At 37.6% G+C, this 15,399-nt stretch overlaps 5 protein-coding genes across 9 annotated transcripts; 2 read left to right on the top strand and 3 right to left on the bottom strand.

The window, feature by feature from the left end:
* Positions 1–369: 369 nt before the first annotated feature.
* Positions 370–2,496, bottom strand: LOC107187163. The gene is made up of 4 exons (XM_015575174.1): positions 2,143–2,496; positions 1,472–1,662; positions 994–1,362; positions 370–603 (listed from the first exon to the last, which is right to left on the bottom strand). The coding sequence occupies exons 1-4, from the start codon at positions 2,480–2,482 to the stop codon at positions 370–372; spliced, it is 1,134 nt and encodes a 377-aa protein (XP_015430660.1). The 5' UTR covers positions 2,483–2,496.
* A 664-nt stretch (positions 2,497–3,160) lies between these two features.
* Positions 3,161–5,090, top strand: LOC107187166 (60S ribosomal protein L15). 3 transcript variants are annotated; one of them, XM_015575177.1, is made up of 5 exons: positions 3,161–3,226; positions 3,582–3,762; positions 4,215–4,351; positions 4,457–4,567; positions 4,766–5,090. In XM_015575177.1, the coding sequence occupies exons 2-5, from the start codon at positions 3,591–3,593 to the stop codon at positions 4,958–4,960; spliced, it is 615 nt and encodes a 204-aa protein (XP_015430663.1). In that variant the 5' UTR covers positions 3,161–3,226; positions 3,582–3,590; the 3' UTR covers positions 4,961–5,090. The 3 variants fall into 3 exon arrangements, with proteins under 3 accessions (XP_015430663.1, XP_015430664.1, XP_015430665.1); XM_015575178.1 differs by lacking the exon at positions 3,161–3,226 and adding an exon at positions 3,239–3,318; XM_015575179.1 differs by lacking the exon at positions 3,161–3,226 and adding an exon at positions 3,246–3,327.
* A 134-nt stretch (positions 5,091–5,224) lies between these two features.
* LOC107187168 (actin-related protein 2/3 complex subunit 3-like) lies at positions 5,225–6,268 on the bottom strand. Its single transcript, XM_015575180.1, has 4 exons — positions 6,136–6,268; positions 5,781–5,957; positions 5,516–5,711; positions 5,225–5,448 (listed from the first exon to the last, which is right to left on the bottom strand). Exons 1-4 carry the CDS (start codon positions 6,139–6,141, stop codon positions 5,294–5,296), a joined length of 534 nt encoding a protein of 177 aa, XP_015430666.1. The 5' UTR covers positions 6,142–6,268; the 3' UTR covers positions 5,225–5,293.
* An 866-nt stretch (positions 6,269–7,134) lies between these two features.
* On the top strand, positions 7,135–12,139 carry LOC107187176 (tyrosine-protein kinase Fps85D). Of its 3 annotated transcripts, XM_015575194.1 has the most exons (15): positions 7,135–7,533; positions 7,732–7,905; positions 7,985–8,081; positions 8,138–8,333; positions 8,533–8,670; positions 8,746–8,955; positions 9,036–9,219; positions 9,542–9,709; positions 10,082–10,312; positions 10,401–10,577; positions 10,940–11,153; positions 11,299–11,451; positions 11,542–11,664; positions 11,748–11,870; positions 11,958–12,139. In XM_015575194.1, the coding sequence occupies exons 1-15, from the start codon at positions 7,321–7,323 to the stop codon at positions 12,098–12,100; spliced, it is 2,544 nt and encodes an 847-aa protein (XP_015430680.1). In that variant the 5' UTR covers positions 7,135–7,320; the 3' UTR covers positions 12,101–12,139. The 3 variants fall into 3 exon arrangements, with proteins under 3 accessions (XP_015430680.1, XP_015430678.1, XP_015430679.1); XM_015575192.1 differs by lacking the exon at positions 9,542–9,709; XM_015575193.1 differs by lacking the exons at positions 7,135–7,533; positions 7,732–7,905; positions 7,985–8,081; positions 9,542–9,709 and adding an exon at positions 8,397–8,450 and having other exon boundaries at positions 8,303–8,333.
* A 1,451-nt stretch (positions 12,140–13,590) lies between these two features.
* LOC107187178 (translation initiation factor eIF-2B subunit alpha) lies at positions 13,591–15,399 on the bottom strand. Its single transcript, XM_015575195.1, has 9 exons — positions 15,330–15,399; positions 15,186–15,226; positions 14,993–15,094; positions 14,780–14,919; positions 14,579–14,695; positions 14,386–14,498; positions 14,171–14,315; positions 13,869–13,994; positions 13,591–13,776 (listed from the first exon to the last, which is right to left on the bottom strand). Exons 2-9 carry the CDS (start codon positions 15,196–15,198, stop codon positions 13,627–13,629), a joined length of 906 nt encoding a protein of 301 aa, XP_015430681.1. The 5' UTR covers positions 15,199–15,226; positions 15,330–15,399; the 3' UTR covers positions 13,591–13,626.

Raw genomic sequence — 15,399 nt, 5'->3', positions numbered from 1 at the left:
ATGCAGGCACAACCAAGGAACTTTCTTGAAGCGATAGGTCTCGTTTATTTGCGGCCGTGAGACGTGTGCTTGTAGTAGGCCGCTCGACGAAGCTGGATCAATTAGAGCCATTTTTTTTTATTCTTGAACATAAAACAAGTTTCTATAGACCCCTGTTTCCACTGCATCCTTGCACAATCATCGATGAGTGCTCAAAGCTCCTTGACACTGACGAGTTTTAGTCCCTCGTGGATTCATGTCAGTCAAGCATCCAGTAGTAAGAATGACGTCTGAACACTCAGTGCCGAGGTGCCTTCGAACTCTAATCGATCATTTACTGTATATTACAATAGTTACGAACCAATGAAATTATTGCTACCCGTTCAGAATTCAAACGACGACGCTACGACGAGCGCTTCTGCAATGTGGACTGTACACTTCCAGCTTGTCCTTCGGTGTGTTCATCGCGGAATAATCGATCGGGAACGGTACATTATTCCCTCGGATCATGCAGTTATCCGTCATCCCGAGGAAATGTTCCCCCGGACCGAATGGACCCCGTCCGAACAGAAAATTGGCGAACACTAGTTGATACTGTGGCCAACCCAGAGGATGATCTCCATTCTGAAGAGAGAGTAAATTGTTTACATACTTCTCCTCCTCCCCCCTCCTGTCTTGTCGTTTATTTCGTGTCTACTACTCATTATTCGGAAAGTCATTCAATTTTTGATGGCAGAAGCACAATCTTATGTTTCTAATATATATCCTATTGCGTATACAGTAAACCATCGATAAGTGTTCGAAGGCACCTCGGCACTGAACATTAAATATTTCATAAACTAATGGTCATATACAGCTGAAATAAATATTATGAGCTTCAGAATTTCGTGCTAGAGATGAGCTTTCGAGCACTCATCGATGATTTACTGTATTCTATTTGCGTTAACAGAATCACGATCCATCATACTTTTCTAATATGTTACCCTATTGCGTATAACAGTAATAAGTTTTTACCGATGTCATGGAATTGTACGCGATGTCCAGACCCTTGGATATTCTCTCCAAGTCGAAGCCAACGACGGATCCGTAGAAAGAGGCGAGTTCCTTCTTCGAAATGATCCCGTTCGCGGATTGATTGATCGCGAGGAAAAATATCCTCGGAAGGATTTTCAACCAAAACGGCATATCGCTGTACGCCGCGCCCCCGGGCGGAGCAACGATTCGCGCCCACCAACTCAGCCATTCCTCCAGACTGATCTTTTTACCGCCTTCGAGCTCGTATTGTTTCTCGTCCAGTATCAATTCCGCCAGTCCTTGCTCGGCCTCCATTAACCGCAAGTATTCCGATCCGTTCCACGACCAATCAGCGAATCTTCTCAATCGCTTGGGAAAAAAAATGACAAAACATATCAGCGAATCTACGGTTTATCGTGGATCACCATGATCTTGATCATTAAGGAAACAGACATGAATTTAATAAACTTCGAAATACCTCCGAAAGCATACGAAAATCTTTTCTGTTTATAAAACCATCTTTATCGTGGTCCAATAGGTACGTGAAGAAATGGCTGAATTTATCGCGTTGAATGACAGCGAGATCTCTTATGTTGCCTCCTTTACTGGCTCCGATCTCTTCTATAGCCGCGAGGCTCTCGCCGCTGGGATATCGGCTCACCCAGGTCGCTGTATTCGCATTGAAACAAGCGAAAAGAAAGAAACAAACGGTACAAAAAATACAATTTGATTAATCTAATGTAGCACATATACAGGGTGTAACAAAAACTATTAGAGGACCCGGAAATGGAAGTCACTTCAAGTACTAAAAGAAATGTTAATCGAATGTTAATTTGATATGAATTTCAATAATTCCCAAGACTAGCAAACTCAGCTTACGCTAGGGAAAAAAGTGGCGTAGAAAAAGGCCTCCTACAATTTGCTATCGCGAATTACTGAAATTTATGCCAAATTAACAGTCGATTTAACATTTATTTCAGTACTTGAAATAAATTTACCAAATGGTAGAAGGCCCTTCTGTCACTTTTTCCCCTAACGGAAGCTGAGTTTGCTTGCGAGAGTACGTGTGCATATTCATCCAGTTCTATGTGCGTGTTTTCTGTTTTGGTTTTGATTTAAATTCGCTCTCTAGAGAAAGGAAGAGCTTACTCCAAACGTGCACACTCCATCCAGGATGGTCAGGTTGTTTGTTCGTAACAGGCACACCGACGACCTCGTCGACGTTGGCCGAAACCGTTCGCCATCTCTTCAACAGATCTTTGGTCCTGTCGCGGGTACGATCGCACGCCTGTCGCCAATTGACGATAAATTTCCGTGGTACTTTTAACGCGCTGCTCTCCTCCAGACCAAGGTCCTGGCTACCCACGGAACTTCTGCTTCTTTCGCTGGGTTCCGGTTCCACGGTAGTTCCGGCCGATTCCGTGGATAAAGCCTCCTGCATCGAGGGATAATAAATCGGATCCTTAATGCTGTCCGAACGACTCTCCATAGCGGACTACCGTCTCCTTGTTGACAGGTGTATTCCGACTGCCTCTCCGAAAATAATCAATTGCACGACAAGAGGTCACCGGGTCGCTCGATAATACCTGTAGAACCCCACTAAACGTTCTCGTTTTCGCTCAGGTTGCTATCTCGCAAAGTGTCGTGTCCCCTCCCCCCACCTCCCTCTCCCACAGCCTACTCGATAGATATTGTATTTTTCGTTCTTTCATGCTTACTTTCGCATACTTTTACAAGTTAATCGAGTATTACCGGATCGAAGGCAACTTTTGTCCGTAACAACAACGTTGTTGGATCGTTGTGCGTCGTGTGATTGCGTTTCTCCTTGTTCTATAGATTCTAACGCAAGAAACATGTCTACTTTAATGTAACATATTCATTTCGATAAGTATTTCATACGGAGTACTGTAATGAGATGAACATCATTTGCCGCAACGAATCATGGTGAGTTGTGTTTCGTTTCAAATTCGAATATTTTGAAACGGTCGTAGGTGAATATCAGTTTGTTCCGTTAACCACGAAACACGATTGAAATGATACTCGAGTAAATTTTTCTGCTCCTTTTCCGACTTTATCTAACGATTAAATTTCATGAGTTTCTGGGCCTGCAGATGCCCCCACGATCGAAGTTCATGGGGCACCGAGTGCGCTTTCTTCAGTGCTATCTACGCAATGGCTTGATGCGTGCCGCATGGTAGAGCGACGATCTTTCCTTCTTTTCCAATTGTAAAGGGTGAGTGGTGCGAGTTGGAATCGTATAATATCCTGTCCATCCACGTTTTTTTCTGGACCGCGTGCAGAGAAGATTCGTTGCCAGGCTCGCTCGTACAAAATGTTCTTATAATTTTTCAATATTATTCCAACGGGAACGTTGCAGTTGCTGTTTCATTTAACTTAACCTGGATACGTGTTTCGTTCGTTTGTGCGCGTTTTCAGTGAATTGCGTTCGTCGTTTTTAAGCCTTTTCGTCGATTTCGTTCTATTACTTTCCATTTGCACGTTTACATTTTGCTTCGTAACCGTCTTTTACATTCACTTTGTTTCGTAAAATAACAAATTTTCACCAACGTTACTTCTCTTGTTTTCAGGGATACGCAATGGGTGCGTATAAGTATATGCAGGAACTGTACCGCAAAAAGCAGAGCGATGTTCTCCGCTTTTTGCTTCGTGTACGATGCTGGCAGTACCGTCAGTTGACCAAAATGCATCGTGCCCCTAGACCGTCCAGACCGGATAAAGCTCGCCGCTTAGGCTACAAAGCCAAGCAAGGTATGACAAATGTTTTAGTCCTCACGTAAATGAATCCTCGAACTTTCCTGATTTCGCCCTGCTCGTTCACAAGCTAAAGATTAACTTTCGAAACTGAACAGTAAATGTTTCGCATACGACCCTTTTCAACTTTTTCAAATATACTCTGTAGACAGAAGTGGCAGCCATGTTTGTGTTGTATGAATTTGCCAAAGAATGAGCGCCGATTTACTCGTTCATTCGATTCATTTAGAGTTCACGTGATCGGTCGGTCCCATTTCCTTCTGTTTGAAAAATTTTACAAATCCTATAGATTTTTCAAAAAACACATGATGAGCCATACCATGCACCACTCTTACTGTAACATGGTGATACACGTGTACATGCTGATAACCATTGCGTCCTAAATTCGAGCGGTACACATTCCACTAAATGTAAAAAGTTAACGGAATGCGCTATTCTCTCACACGTAGGTTTCGTCATATTCAGAATTCGCGTAAGGAGAGGTGGCCGTAAACGTCCTGTTCCTAAGGGTGCCACGTATGGTAAACCAAAAAGCCACGGTGTGAATCAACTGAAGCCAACCAGAAAATTACAATCTGTTGCCGAAGTGAGTAAACTTTATCTGAATCGAGTATCGTTTTATGTAATAGCAATAATTTTTTTGTTTGAACATATGACTAAAAAAATCCAATAATGTTCGTATTATTTCAAGGAACGCGTTGGCCGACGTTGTGGTGGTCTACGAGTATTAAACAGCTACTGGGTTGCTCAGGATTCGACGTATATGTACTATGAAGTCATTTTGATCGATCCTGCGCACAAGGTAATGCAGCATATTTTATCTCGTGTCAAGTTAACTTCAACATGTACAGTTTAAAAATGATGATATCTCATAATGTAACATTGAAGACTCGTGATTTTCGTTATCTTCCTTGGATGTCTGAATCGTGAAACGAAATCGAAGACGCGTTGACCATTAGTAACAACTGTCTTATTACATACACGATATCTTACGTTTCAGGAAATTCGTAATGATCCCAAAGTTAACTGGATATGCAACGCTGTACACAAACACCGTGAACTTCGCGGAAAGACGTCAGCTGGCAGGAGCTCACGAGGATTGGGCAAGGGGCATCGTTATTCACAGACTATCGGTGGTTCGCGTCGTGCGGCATGGCTGAGAAGAAACTCCTTATCGCTTCGCAGAAAGCGATAGGCGATTTTAATGTTTACAGACTTAAGTTTTGTGCGAACAAGATACATCATTCTATTGATATAATACGGATCTTGATATCGATATTATGGTATATCCTGTACGAAATAAACATCTCTTCTTTAAAAAACAATTATTGTACTGTTATACACATATATTTTTTACAAAGATAACAAAGGACAAATATAAATCACACAATGAGTGCAATGGCCTCTTACAGTAAATGATTTTTTAATCAACGATCGTAGGATGTTAAAACGCCGCATATTCTTTGCATAGAAAATTCTTTATTTACACATTATGTAATGCTCTAAAATTACGTTAAACGAAAGCGTTTTATTTTCCAGGACCAGACAAAGATTTATCCATAAACTTCTTTTTTGCAAAACACAACCACCATTTGCTGGGCTTTCCATCTTCTCCATATACCTTTTCAATTAATCTGACGCCAGTCTCCTGTCTGATTTGTTGTAGATATTGCCTCATTGTGTCTGAAAAAATACGATCAATGTAACGACTTCCGTTGCTCGCAGATTAAAAAGTAAAGATGAACTTTACCAGCATCCATGGGATTACTTGGTTTAGCATACACAGAATTTAAGGGAAATCCAGGATCTCCAGGAATATCAAATTTCGAAATGGCGAGAGAATACATTTCGGTATTTGCTTGTGCTTGGGTAGCACACTTTTGTAGCCTTTTCAAACACTCGGTTATGTACAATGTAATATAAATTAAAACTCTATCCGCCTCACTCTGTGGAATCACAATTCAATGAGTACTGTAAAAAAAATAATTTTAAACGATCGTGCATACAATGATTACCTTTATTTCGTATGTTCTAAAGAACACATTTGCTTTGAAGAAGTACAATGCTTCGTCAATTATATCTCTATCCTTAGGATTCGAAGGATGTGCGGGACCCCTGAAATGAGTTCGAATCGGTAAGAGTGCCATATTACCGATGTTTCCATTACTTTCTACGAAACTCGAATGATATGCCTGTAATAAAAAGTTAGAAATTACAAAAAATTTTAGTCAAACAGATCCATTTCATACATTATAAATCCAGCATGCACATATTTGACGGATGACGTTTTTGCGAGGTTAAGGGAACGCCCTACAGAGTACATTCGTTTTTCATTTTTAAATCATTATTACCTCGGAACTTGTTACTTACGGGCATGATGAATTAATTGGTAAGAATGTTAATCACGTTAATTCTCTATGAGTACTTGTCCAAACAATATAATCAACTTTCCATTTAAACCAACGTTCCTAACAGCACCCAGCAGTTGTCACACCCTCTTCCGACAATCTGACAGTCACCGATCGAACCTAACCCAGACTTAAAGAAAGTCCATGAGGCGATCTTTCTTCTTCTATAATATTTAATGACACATAGATTATATATTTTGAAGAAAATATAAGAAAATAAGTAAAGAAATAAATACAGTGAAAAATTTTGTCATTTAAAGGTATACAAATTTTGTACGCCTTCTTGTTTAGAAGAATGAATTGGGTCTGTGCATGCAGACACGTTCCTGACACAAAATTGACCAATGAGAGGTGCATCGCTCGACAAGACGTGTCGCTATTGTTGTGTTTTCTTCCCTAACTGGAATAAATAAATAAAATGCTGTATGTTATTGAATAACGCAAGAGACGATTCTTCTTTTCAACTGGGAAATCGCGGACTGAGATTTTCAGATTGTTGGAACGGATTGCACAACTAATTATTCGTGTATCCTTTCAACTACTGGTGTACTCAGGTGTACTTGCCTGAAGTCTCTTAAATATGTACGTTAAGTTCCTTCCACATGTATCGTTTAATAGAGTTTATTCATAAAATAAAAAATAGCGTGTATGAATATTACATGAATTGCACGTAATAAAAGTTTATGTCGTATTGTAATGAGCACGTACCGCCAATTATCAAGTATTTAAACTGTTTTCAAAGTAAACACGAAAAGGAACCTGTTGAAATGTTGTATAATAATGCGTGTCGAAGATCGATTTTGGACTTTTTCCATTCAATAGAATGAACCTTCTATATAGTGATCATTGTTTCATGATGGTATTTCGCGAGTAAGAGTAAATTTTTACAATTTAAGGTCTGTATAAATATAAATGTTGATCTCAGACACCTGAGCGAGTGCTAAGATGCACGAGAGACGAATGAAATAATAGATACGTGAGCTTGTGTTTGAAATGTGGTATCTTAACGAGCGATTTCATAAAATTCATTGGACAGATTGATTATTAATGTCACTGTACGTGTCGAACGCAAGAATGAATTTCTGTTCCTGACACATTCGGAAAAAGTCAGTGAGACCGTAATATTTGATTCTGAACGGTTAGCGGGATGGGGTTTTCTGCAAGTTTGCAAGGACAAGCGTCCCACGAGGCTTTGCTCGGTCGTCAGGATGCTGAGATTAAACTTCTCGAAACAATGAAGCGATGTTTAACTATGAAAGTTAAATCGGATCGTGAATATGCCTCGACAATCTCCGCCCTAGCGACTCAGGGAAAGAAGATCGAGCGCAACGAGGACCTCGTCGGTAGCCTAATAGCGCAGGTATTATTTCACTAGTTGCACGAAGCAAAGCAAGTATGATGTACCTTTTAACATATTTAAGACCAATGACCCAGCATATGGGTCATGCAATATATTACTCAGTTAGCCGATGACTCGGCATGTGGGTCACGTATACGTCAATTTCGTGTGTTAAAATTTTAAAATACAAATATAAATTATAAATCCATTCCATTGTAGAGTTGGAGAGATATTATGGACTCTGTCGATCAAATGGCTAAGTTAATCAAGCAACAAGCAGATTCAGTTGAAACTATAGTGGTTGAACATATTGCTGTGTTGTGCTCAGATAGAAGAAGGGCTAGGAAATTGTACCAGGAAGAACAGACATGGTTGAATAATCAGTTTCAACAAGTATGCAACAGAATGTTAACCAATATGGCACAAATATTGTATATTACATTATAAACAATATTCTTATTCTATACTTTAGTTGACTGAAGATGTTGCCAGAAAGAAATTGGAATACCAGAAGAATCTGGAACTATACAAGTTAATGAGATCCCGGTTCGAAGAACATTATGTTAAATGTAAGCACTTGCAGCATTCATTTGTAACCATTTGCTATGTATTATAATGTTTTCAGCGGGTAGAGTCGGCAGAAAAGTGGACGAAGTAAGGGAAAAGTATCAGAAAGCTTGTAGGAAACTTCATCTTACGCACAACGAATACGTGTTACTTTTGGGTGCTGTAACAGAATGCGAACATGACTTAAGAACTTGTTATTTACCAAGTCTGCTTCATCGACAACAAGCAATTCATCAAGAACTCGTGACGTCATGGTAAGTGTATCAGTTATTGTGTCTGGAATAATTTATGATGTATTTCCTACTTTTACATCGTAGATCGCTAATCTAATTTGTGTAAAATCTATATGCAAGCGCATAGTTACGTACAAGGTAAATGTCAATAATGATTTAAAGGTTTCAATAATGGTGTTAAATTACATTCAAATAAATAACATTGTTGTTTGTATGGTAGGAAAGCCATACTTCAAGACATAGTGAAGTATTCAGATTTTACAACGGACAAGTTCCAAGAGATGCACCTACGAATGCAAAAGGCTGTCGACTTGGTAAAACCTGTAGAAGAGTACAGGGACTTTATAGGAAAGCATAGGTATCTGTTTGGAAACTTACATTTACTTTTATAACTGTCTAGACACGATTGTAAATATTAAAAAAATCGATACAGAACGCGACCAGTTTCACCGATAAGATTCACATTCGATGAGAATCTTGTAGACGATACCTCGGGGAAATTGTTGCCAAATAAACTGACGGTTGATAATCTAACGATAGATTGGTTAAGAAATCGACTAACTGAATTGGAGACTTCTCTGAAAGCGACACAACAGAATCGTCAAAATCCTCAACATTTATCCGAAAATAATAGCGACTCTAAGTATGAAATTAACTTTCAATTGTGAAATTTTCTTTCAGTGTGTGAGCATTTAAATACGATCAACTGTTTAACAATATTAGGGCATCGATCCTGGATTATACCCGCGAGAGAGAAGAATTACGATTACGTTGTCAGGAAAAAAAGCTTCAACGACAAGTGGACGTTATTAGAGCCGCTTTAAATGAGTTAGGCTGCGAAGAATTACCGTTGGGTTATGATCTTACCATGGAGAGTTCTTTTACCGATTCACCTGCTATGAATAAGGTAATGAGAATATTATAAATACTATATTTAGTTCATTTTCGTATACCAGATACATTGAATGTTTTTCAATATACAGTATTCCCACTATAATATCGCCTTTAGTCGCCCTTCGTATCAGTGCATTGCTACCATCACCTAATAGGCAGGCCTATCGATGAGCTAGTCGCTAGCCAATGAGCGATCGTGAAATCATGTCAACTAATTTACAAGGTCTTGCTTCGATAACTGATTTTATGGAGAGAATACTGTAGAATACGTCCAAGTGTTTTAACGTTTATCATATTTGGAAGATTAATATTAGTTAGTATTACCGCACTTCCAGAAACGTACCATGCCAGACATTGGTTTATTTACATTACGAAGAAATCAACGGTTTATGACTGTGTTTAAATCTCCATTCAAATCTTTACCGATGATTAACTATACAACACACGGAACGATTAGGTCGAGTAGCGAAGGTCCTGCTTCAAAAACAGATAATACTTTACCAGTTGTATGTCCTTTCCGTATATATTATCCGTTTGTTGTACACGTAAACACGTTTTGTTGGATATCTGCTTGAACGATATTGCTGCTTTTGAAAGAAATTTACGAAGGCTGATAATAATTTGCAAATTTTCGTTTGTTTTTATCGCTATTAATGATAATAGCCATAACGACGACTGATGATTGTATTGGACTATATTTTGACATTAAGCATGCATAGTTCGATACGAATTGAATGAGCTTGAATATTTTTTGGCCTAACGTTGACGCGATGACATTTAAACGGATAAACAAACATTCCAATTTGTGTGTTAGCTCGTGATTACGACCGATCGTAGTCATATTACGCTGGGTAAATGTGGACAAATAATTGCAGGCGCCATTACGTGGGATTTCACAGTTGACAAGTAATCAAAAAGGAAACGTCAATGGCGATCTCACGGACGAGGAATGGTTTCACGGTGTATTGCCAAGAGAGGAAGTGGTCAGATTACTTGTGAACGAAGGGGACTTTTTAGTACGTGAAACAACAAGAAACGACGAGTGCCAAATAGTTTTATCAGTTTGTTGGGACGGGCACAAGCATTTCATTGTACAGACAACCGAGGTGAGGAAATTATAATAACTGCGCGTCCAGAATTTGTGCAACAACGCATAAAAATAACTTGTAAACGATGTATTCGTATCAATTTTAGGGACATTACAGATTCGAAGGTCCCACATTTCCGTCGATTCAGGAGTTAATTAGGCATCAGTGGTTATCTGGATCACCTGTAACGAGTCGATCCGGAACTATTCTTAAAACGCCAATCTTGCGTGAACGATGGGAGCTGAATAACGATGATGTAGTGCTTCTAGAAAAAATAGGACGGGTACATTGAAATTTGAAGTGAACAGAACTAAAAGAGATATCTATAGAGCGATATTCATTTCATAGTGAAAGATCGTTTTATTGACGTAAAGGAAAATGAAGTTGTTGACGTGTAGGTTTGAGGATTCGAAACGATGAACCGTATCCAAAAAAGAAATCAGACCAATTTTTTATGTAGATTCATTCAAATTGTTTGAGAGATCGATATTTGTGTAGTTTGTAACGTATTAAATTACAGATTGTATTAATGTTCAATGTGACTGAAAGCCTCGAATCATCAGGTCACCAATACGGCTAGAGAAGTTAATTATTTTTTTTTTTGGAAGATTGCGTAATATCTAATCGAGGTTTGTATGTTTATAGGGTAACTTTGGGGATGTATATAAAGCGCAACTTAAAACTTGTAAGACTGAAGTAGCTGTAAAAACCTGCAAAGTAACCTTGCCGGATGAACAAAAGCGGAAGTTCCTGCAGGAAGGACGGATATTAAAGCAATACGATCATCCGAATGTTGTGAAACTCATTGGAATTTGCGTTCAGAAACAGCCTATCATGATCGTTATGGAACTGGTGCCCGGTAAGTGGAGAAGTTATTTCCAGTAGAGCTCCGTTTATACGATATCCGAAATTATCAACATACGAAATTTTATTCGACACTTGAGTTACATCGATTTACCGTGTGAAAGTGTCGTTTACTAACATCGAATCAATGCGTACGATAGGTGGCTCCTTGTTAACGTATTTACGAAAAAATGCTAGTAGCATCATGCAACAAGAACAGCTTCGTATGTGTAAAGATGCAGCAGCAGGTATGCGCTATTTGGAATCTAAATACTGTATCCATAGAGATTTAGCAGCACGAAATTGTCTCGTAGGTAAATAAGTAATTATTCGTTACAAGAAGCATGCACAAATTTCCAAAGATAACAGAAAGGAAGAACCGTGATAACATCCTCCTATTTTAGGATACGAGTCCATAGTAAAAATTTCCGACTTCGGAATGTCACGGGAGGAAGAAGAATATACAGTTTCGGATGGTATGAAACAAATTCCAATTAAATGGACCGCGCCGGAGGCGTTGAATTTCGGTAAGGTTACAGTATACCGTATGAATGACCTAAATATTTTTAGGCTATGGAATACTATTTTGTAATCACAATGCTTACCTTAGGGAAATATACATCGCTATGCGATGTATGGAGTTACGGGGTCTTGATGTGGGAAATATTTTCCAAGGGCGGAAATCCTTACAGCGGAATGTCCAATTCTCAAGCTCGTGAAAAAATAGACTCAGGTAATGTGGCTTTCGAGACATTAATATTATATTGTTTTTGTCATTTTTTGTTCATTTGTAAACAGGCTTACTTGTGTCTATTCTCAGGTTACCGTATGCCAGCACCAGAGAACACGCCTGAAGAAATATACCGTTTAATGCTACGATGTTGGGAATACGAACCGGAAAAACGCCCCCATTTTGATCAGATCTACACAGTCGTCGAGACGTTATCTCAAGCGTACTTGTAATAAGAGATAAGTTTCAATCGATGCTAATTTGAATCATGAATTATACATATTACTTTCATATTGGTATCATAGTTTTTACATTGTTTTTTCATAAACCGTGAAATAGCTCAGAAACTAGCAGACATATACAAACGAACGAAACACGACGAAAAATATTATATCATGCTATTTTTCGTGGTTCACGAGAAAGATGAAGTTGGGCTTTGACGGGACAAAAATTTGTCAGGTATCTTTTATACACAGACTCTATGATGCCAATTTATTTAGGTAAAAATAATACTTTCTTAAGTATCAGTCGGTTTAGCATGAACTGTCGATAGAAGTAAAATTAAACGACAAGCAGTATTTGAATCGATCGTTAATCGGTTTTTTTTCGACCGATACGATCATATTTTCCAATTTGTTATTGCTGTTCCTTTCTGTTTCCAGGCGCGAATAATCTGCGTCGCGTTGACATAACAGAATACCTTTCGCTTTTAAACTTCCAAACGCATTAATTATAATTGAATGGAAATATCTAGCACGGACAAAGGTAGATTTACAAGTTTTTGTTTTTTTATAATTGAATCGCTGATTTGTAATTTTTGTAATGTATTTATATATAGTATTACGTCATATCATAAATACATTTTTGTACAAGTTCTACTGTCCGTAGGACAGTAAAAACTTACGAATAATTGTCCATTCGCGTTTCTTTAAATGCTTGTCCGTCCATTCCGTTCGAATACCATAAGTGTGATTATTTTTTTTTATCGTGTCACAATGTTTTAGAGAAAAAAAATGTATAGTTTCGAGGAATAATTTATATGGTGCATATAATCGTAATAACTGTCAACTTGTGAGTTCTAAGAGATTTTCTCGTACTACCGTGCAATATTGTGCAAAGTAATCATTTAAAGTAGATTGTATGGGAAGTTATTTGCAAATCGTATTAAATCGCAGTTAAATGCAATAGACGCAAAACTTTCAAGGAGTGTTCATGTGTGCAATGTGCGGTTTTAATGCTGTGTACGAAGTAGCATAGGCCAATTTTTTCTGTTTGTTTTTTAATTTTTTTTGGCGCAACTTGTAATTATATAAATTCGCCATCTGTTCATTTTAATTCGCTAATTATTGCTGTGCAATATATAATATATTTAACTTCTAAAGTGCATGTATTTTACGATTTAATGTAACCAAGCGGGAGGATAAACTATCGTGTGTATGTATATTCAAGCAAAGTATATAAATTGTTATTCAATACGTTGAACACATTTAAAAATCGAAGTAATCTAATTTTTATGCTGTGTAACAGAATCGCTGTTTTACTTTTTAATACATATACTTGGAATAAGAATTGAGGGAATAATGCAATTCAATTGGGAAGTACGAATGCTGTCCGCTTTAAATACCGAGAATTATCTTTGAGACCATTTGCTGTAGTTCCTCGCAAAATCTAGTTCTTCTGCCATTAAGTAAGCAGGTGTATGTCATGCACAACTGTACCAAGAAAGTGGAAACGATTTTCATTATTGTTCATATATATTTTACAAATATAATTTAATAAGTTCATCGCTAACGGCAGATGGAGTCAGGATACCTAAATCAGTAAACAATAAACTGATGTAATGAGGTGGTGTGTAATCGACTAAGGGATGTTCCTTTTGTAAATCTTTCTTTAATGTGTTCGCTGTATACTGTAAAGAAACAAGAAATTTTATATACCTATCTCTTTTTTTTGCATATATTTAACAACTGTAATGATGTGAAGAACTATCTGATGTTTTACCTTAAATTCATCTGGTAAGTCAACTTGATTTAAAGGGTAAATTCTTGAAAATTTGAAACTTTCTGTGAGTACATAAAAAGGTTTTTTCACTTCTTTGGCACACATAGCCATTGTATATGTGCCAACCTATGAAGAAATGGCAATAATTCTTAAATATATAGACATGTTACTTATACAGGGTGAATCATTTAAATCGATCCCCGCGAATATCTTCGAAACCGTTGATGATACCGAAAAATATTTCAGAGAAAAGTTGATTGGTTTATAAGGTGATATAATACAATATTGTACCAATTATGTACCTTATTAATAACACCACCACTTTCTGCTACACCCTCTGCACCAACCATGACCATGTCAACTTGCTCCATGACATATCCCATTGCAGAATCTAATATTAGTGTGCAAGATACACCTAACTCTGTTAAATTCTGACACATTTCCTGTCTAGGGTATAAGAGAAAATAATGCACAAAAATATATGACAAAGTATAAGAACTTTAGAAACAAGACATACCCACTATTGTCTGGAGATGAACACGTTACATATACTTCAAATATTTTATTACTAGCAGCAGCTTCTTTCATTGCTTGTAATACGACTCTAGATTTTGAATGAGTAAGTATTTTCTAAAATTTACCAAAATACTATGAGGTAATTGTTGAGCAAGAGAAGCTATAAAATGTTAGAAAAAATGATCCAAACTTACAGAACCATCTGTGATAAAATGTGCTGCAACTTTCGCTACTTTTCCTCTAGCTGTTACTAATTTTTCATGAAACATTTTTCCCCTATGGAGCATAATACCCCTGCATTCTGCAAACGACTAATTGCAAACAGCACACAAGTTATTAGACAACGATCGATACTTTATAAAATATTTGAAATGTTTCGTAAGCAACGAATTTACCGGAGTATCTAACGTCGCCAGGGTTATGAAACGAAGGAATAGTTCGCTACCAGATGCAATAGCGGTTACGGGATGATCCGTGGATCTCATTGCATCTATTGCATTTTGCAGACAGTACCTAAGTTCCTGAACTGTTTCTGCTGCGATCAAATACAACAGTTAGTCGTTAGAACAAACATATTCGCTTTAAAACCTTTCGAAAAGTGCGCTTACACTTTGAATACTCCAGAACTCTAAGTAATGTACGAATCGCAGCCATCCCAGCAGACACATCTTTTTCATTTCTAATGATGCCGTTGAAGTATTCACATATTTCTAAAGTAATTAACAAAATAAAAATTTTAACAACTTACTTTTGCTCAATTAATGTATCTTAAACAATCAACCAACAGAAAAGTATATTTACCTTGCTTTTCCATATTTACGGTCTCGCGCTTATGTGGTTTTCTAAAATGATTCAAAACTAATCACTGCATAGAATTGTTTGAATTTTAAACACCATCAACAATACTTGTTAAATTAAATTCGATAACACTACTTCCATACCTACCAATCGTGAAAAATTTGATCATCAAATCAGGTTAGAAAAATATTTACCGATGTCACTACATGCACGGTGC

The sequence above is a fragment of the Dufourea novaeangliae genome, unplaced genomic scaffold, assembly GCF_001272555.1.
Source record: "Dufourea novaeangliae isolate 0120121106 unplaced genomic scaffold, ASM127255v1 scaffold99, whole genome shotgun sequence".
NCBI lineage: Eukaryota > Metazoa > Arthropoda > Insecta > Hymenoptera > Halictidae > Dufourea > Dufourea novaeangliae.
Note: the sequence above shows the minus strand (reverse complement) of the source record. Positions and strands in the feature narration are given on the sequence as shown.

Coding starts and splice junctions, on each gene's coding strand:
- LOC107187163 (XM_015575174.1), bottom strand. CDS start 2,482: ATGGAGAGTCGTTCGGACAGCATTAAGGATCCGATTTATTATCCCTCG. Junction 1,363..1,471: donor ATTTTCGTATGCTTTCGGAG/GTATTTCGAAGT, acceptor TTTTTTCCCAAG/CGATTGAGAAGATTCGCTGA. Junction 604..993: donor CGTACAATTCCATGACATCG/GTAAAAACTTAT, acceptor CTCTCTCTTCAG/AATGGAGATCATCCTCTGGG.
- LOC107187166 (XM_015575177.1), top strand. CDS start 3,591: ATGGGTGCGTATAAGTATATGCAGGAACTGTACCGCAAAAAGCAGAGC. Junction 4,352..4,456: donor AATTACAATCTGTTGCCGAA/GTGAGTAAACTT, acceptor TATTATTTCAAG/GAACGCGTTGGCCGACGTTG. Junction 4,568..4,765: donor TGATCGATCCTGCGCACAAG/GTAATGCAGCAT, acceptor CTTACGTTTCAG/GAAATTCGTAATGATCCCAA.
- LOC107187168 (XM_015575180.1), bottom strand. Junction 5,712..5,780: donor TTAGAACATACGAAATAAAG/GTAATCATTGTA, acceptor GTGATTCCACAG/AGTGAGGCGGATAGAGTTTT. Junction 5,449..5,515: donor AAGTAATCCCATGGATGCTG/GTAAAGTTCATC, acceptor GTATTTTTTCAG/ACACAATGAGGCAATATCTA.
- LOC107187176 (XM_015575194.1), top strand. CDS start 7,321: ATGGGGTTTTCTGCAAGTTTGCAAGGACAAGCGTCCCACGAGGCTTTG. Junction 7,534..7,731: donor TCGGTAGCCTAATAGCGCAG/GTATTATTTCAC, acceptor ATTCCATTGTAG/AGTTGGAGAGATATTATGGA. Junction 11,871..11,957: donor TCGTGAAAAAATAGACTCAG/GTAATGTGGCTT, acceptor GTCTATTCTCAG/GTTACCGTATGCCAGCACCA.
- LOC107187178 (XM_015575195.1), bottom strand. Junction 14,920..14,992: donor AGTTCTGGAGTATTCAAAGT/GTAAGCGCACTT, acceptor ATTTGATCGCAG/CAGAAACAGTTCAGGAACTT. Junction 14,696..14,779: donor TGGCGACGTTAGATACTCCG/GTAAATTCGTTG, acceptor GTTTGCAATTAG/TCGTTTGCAGAATGCAGGGG.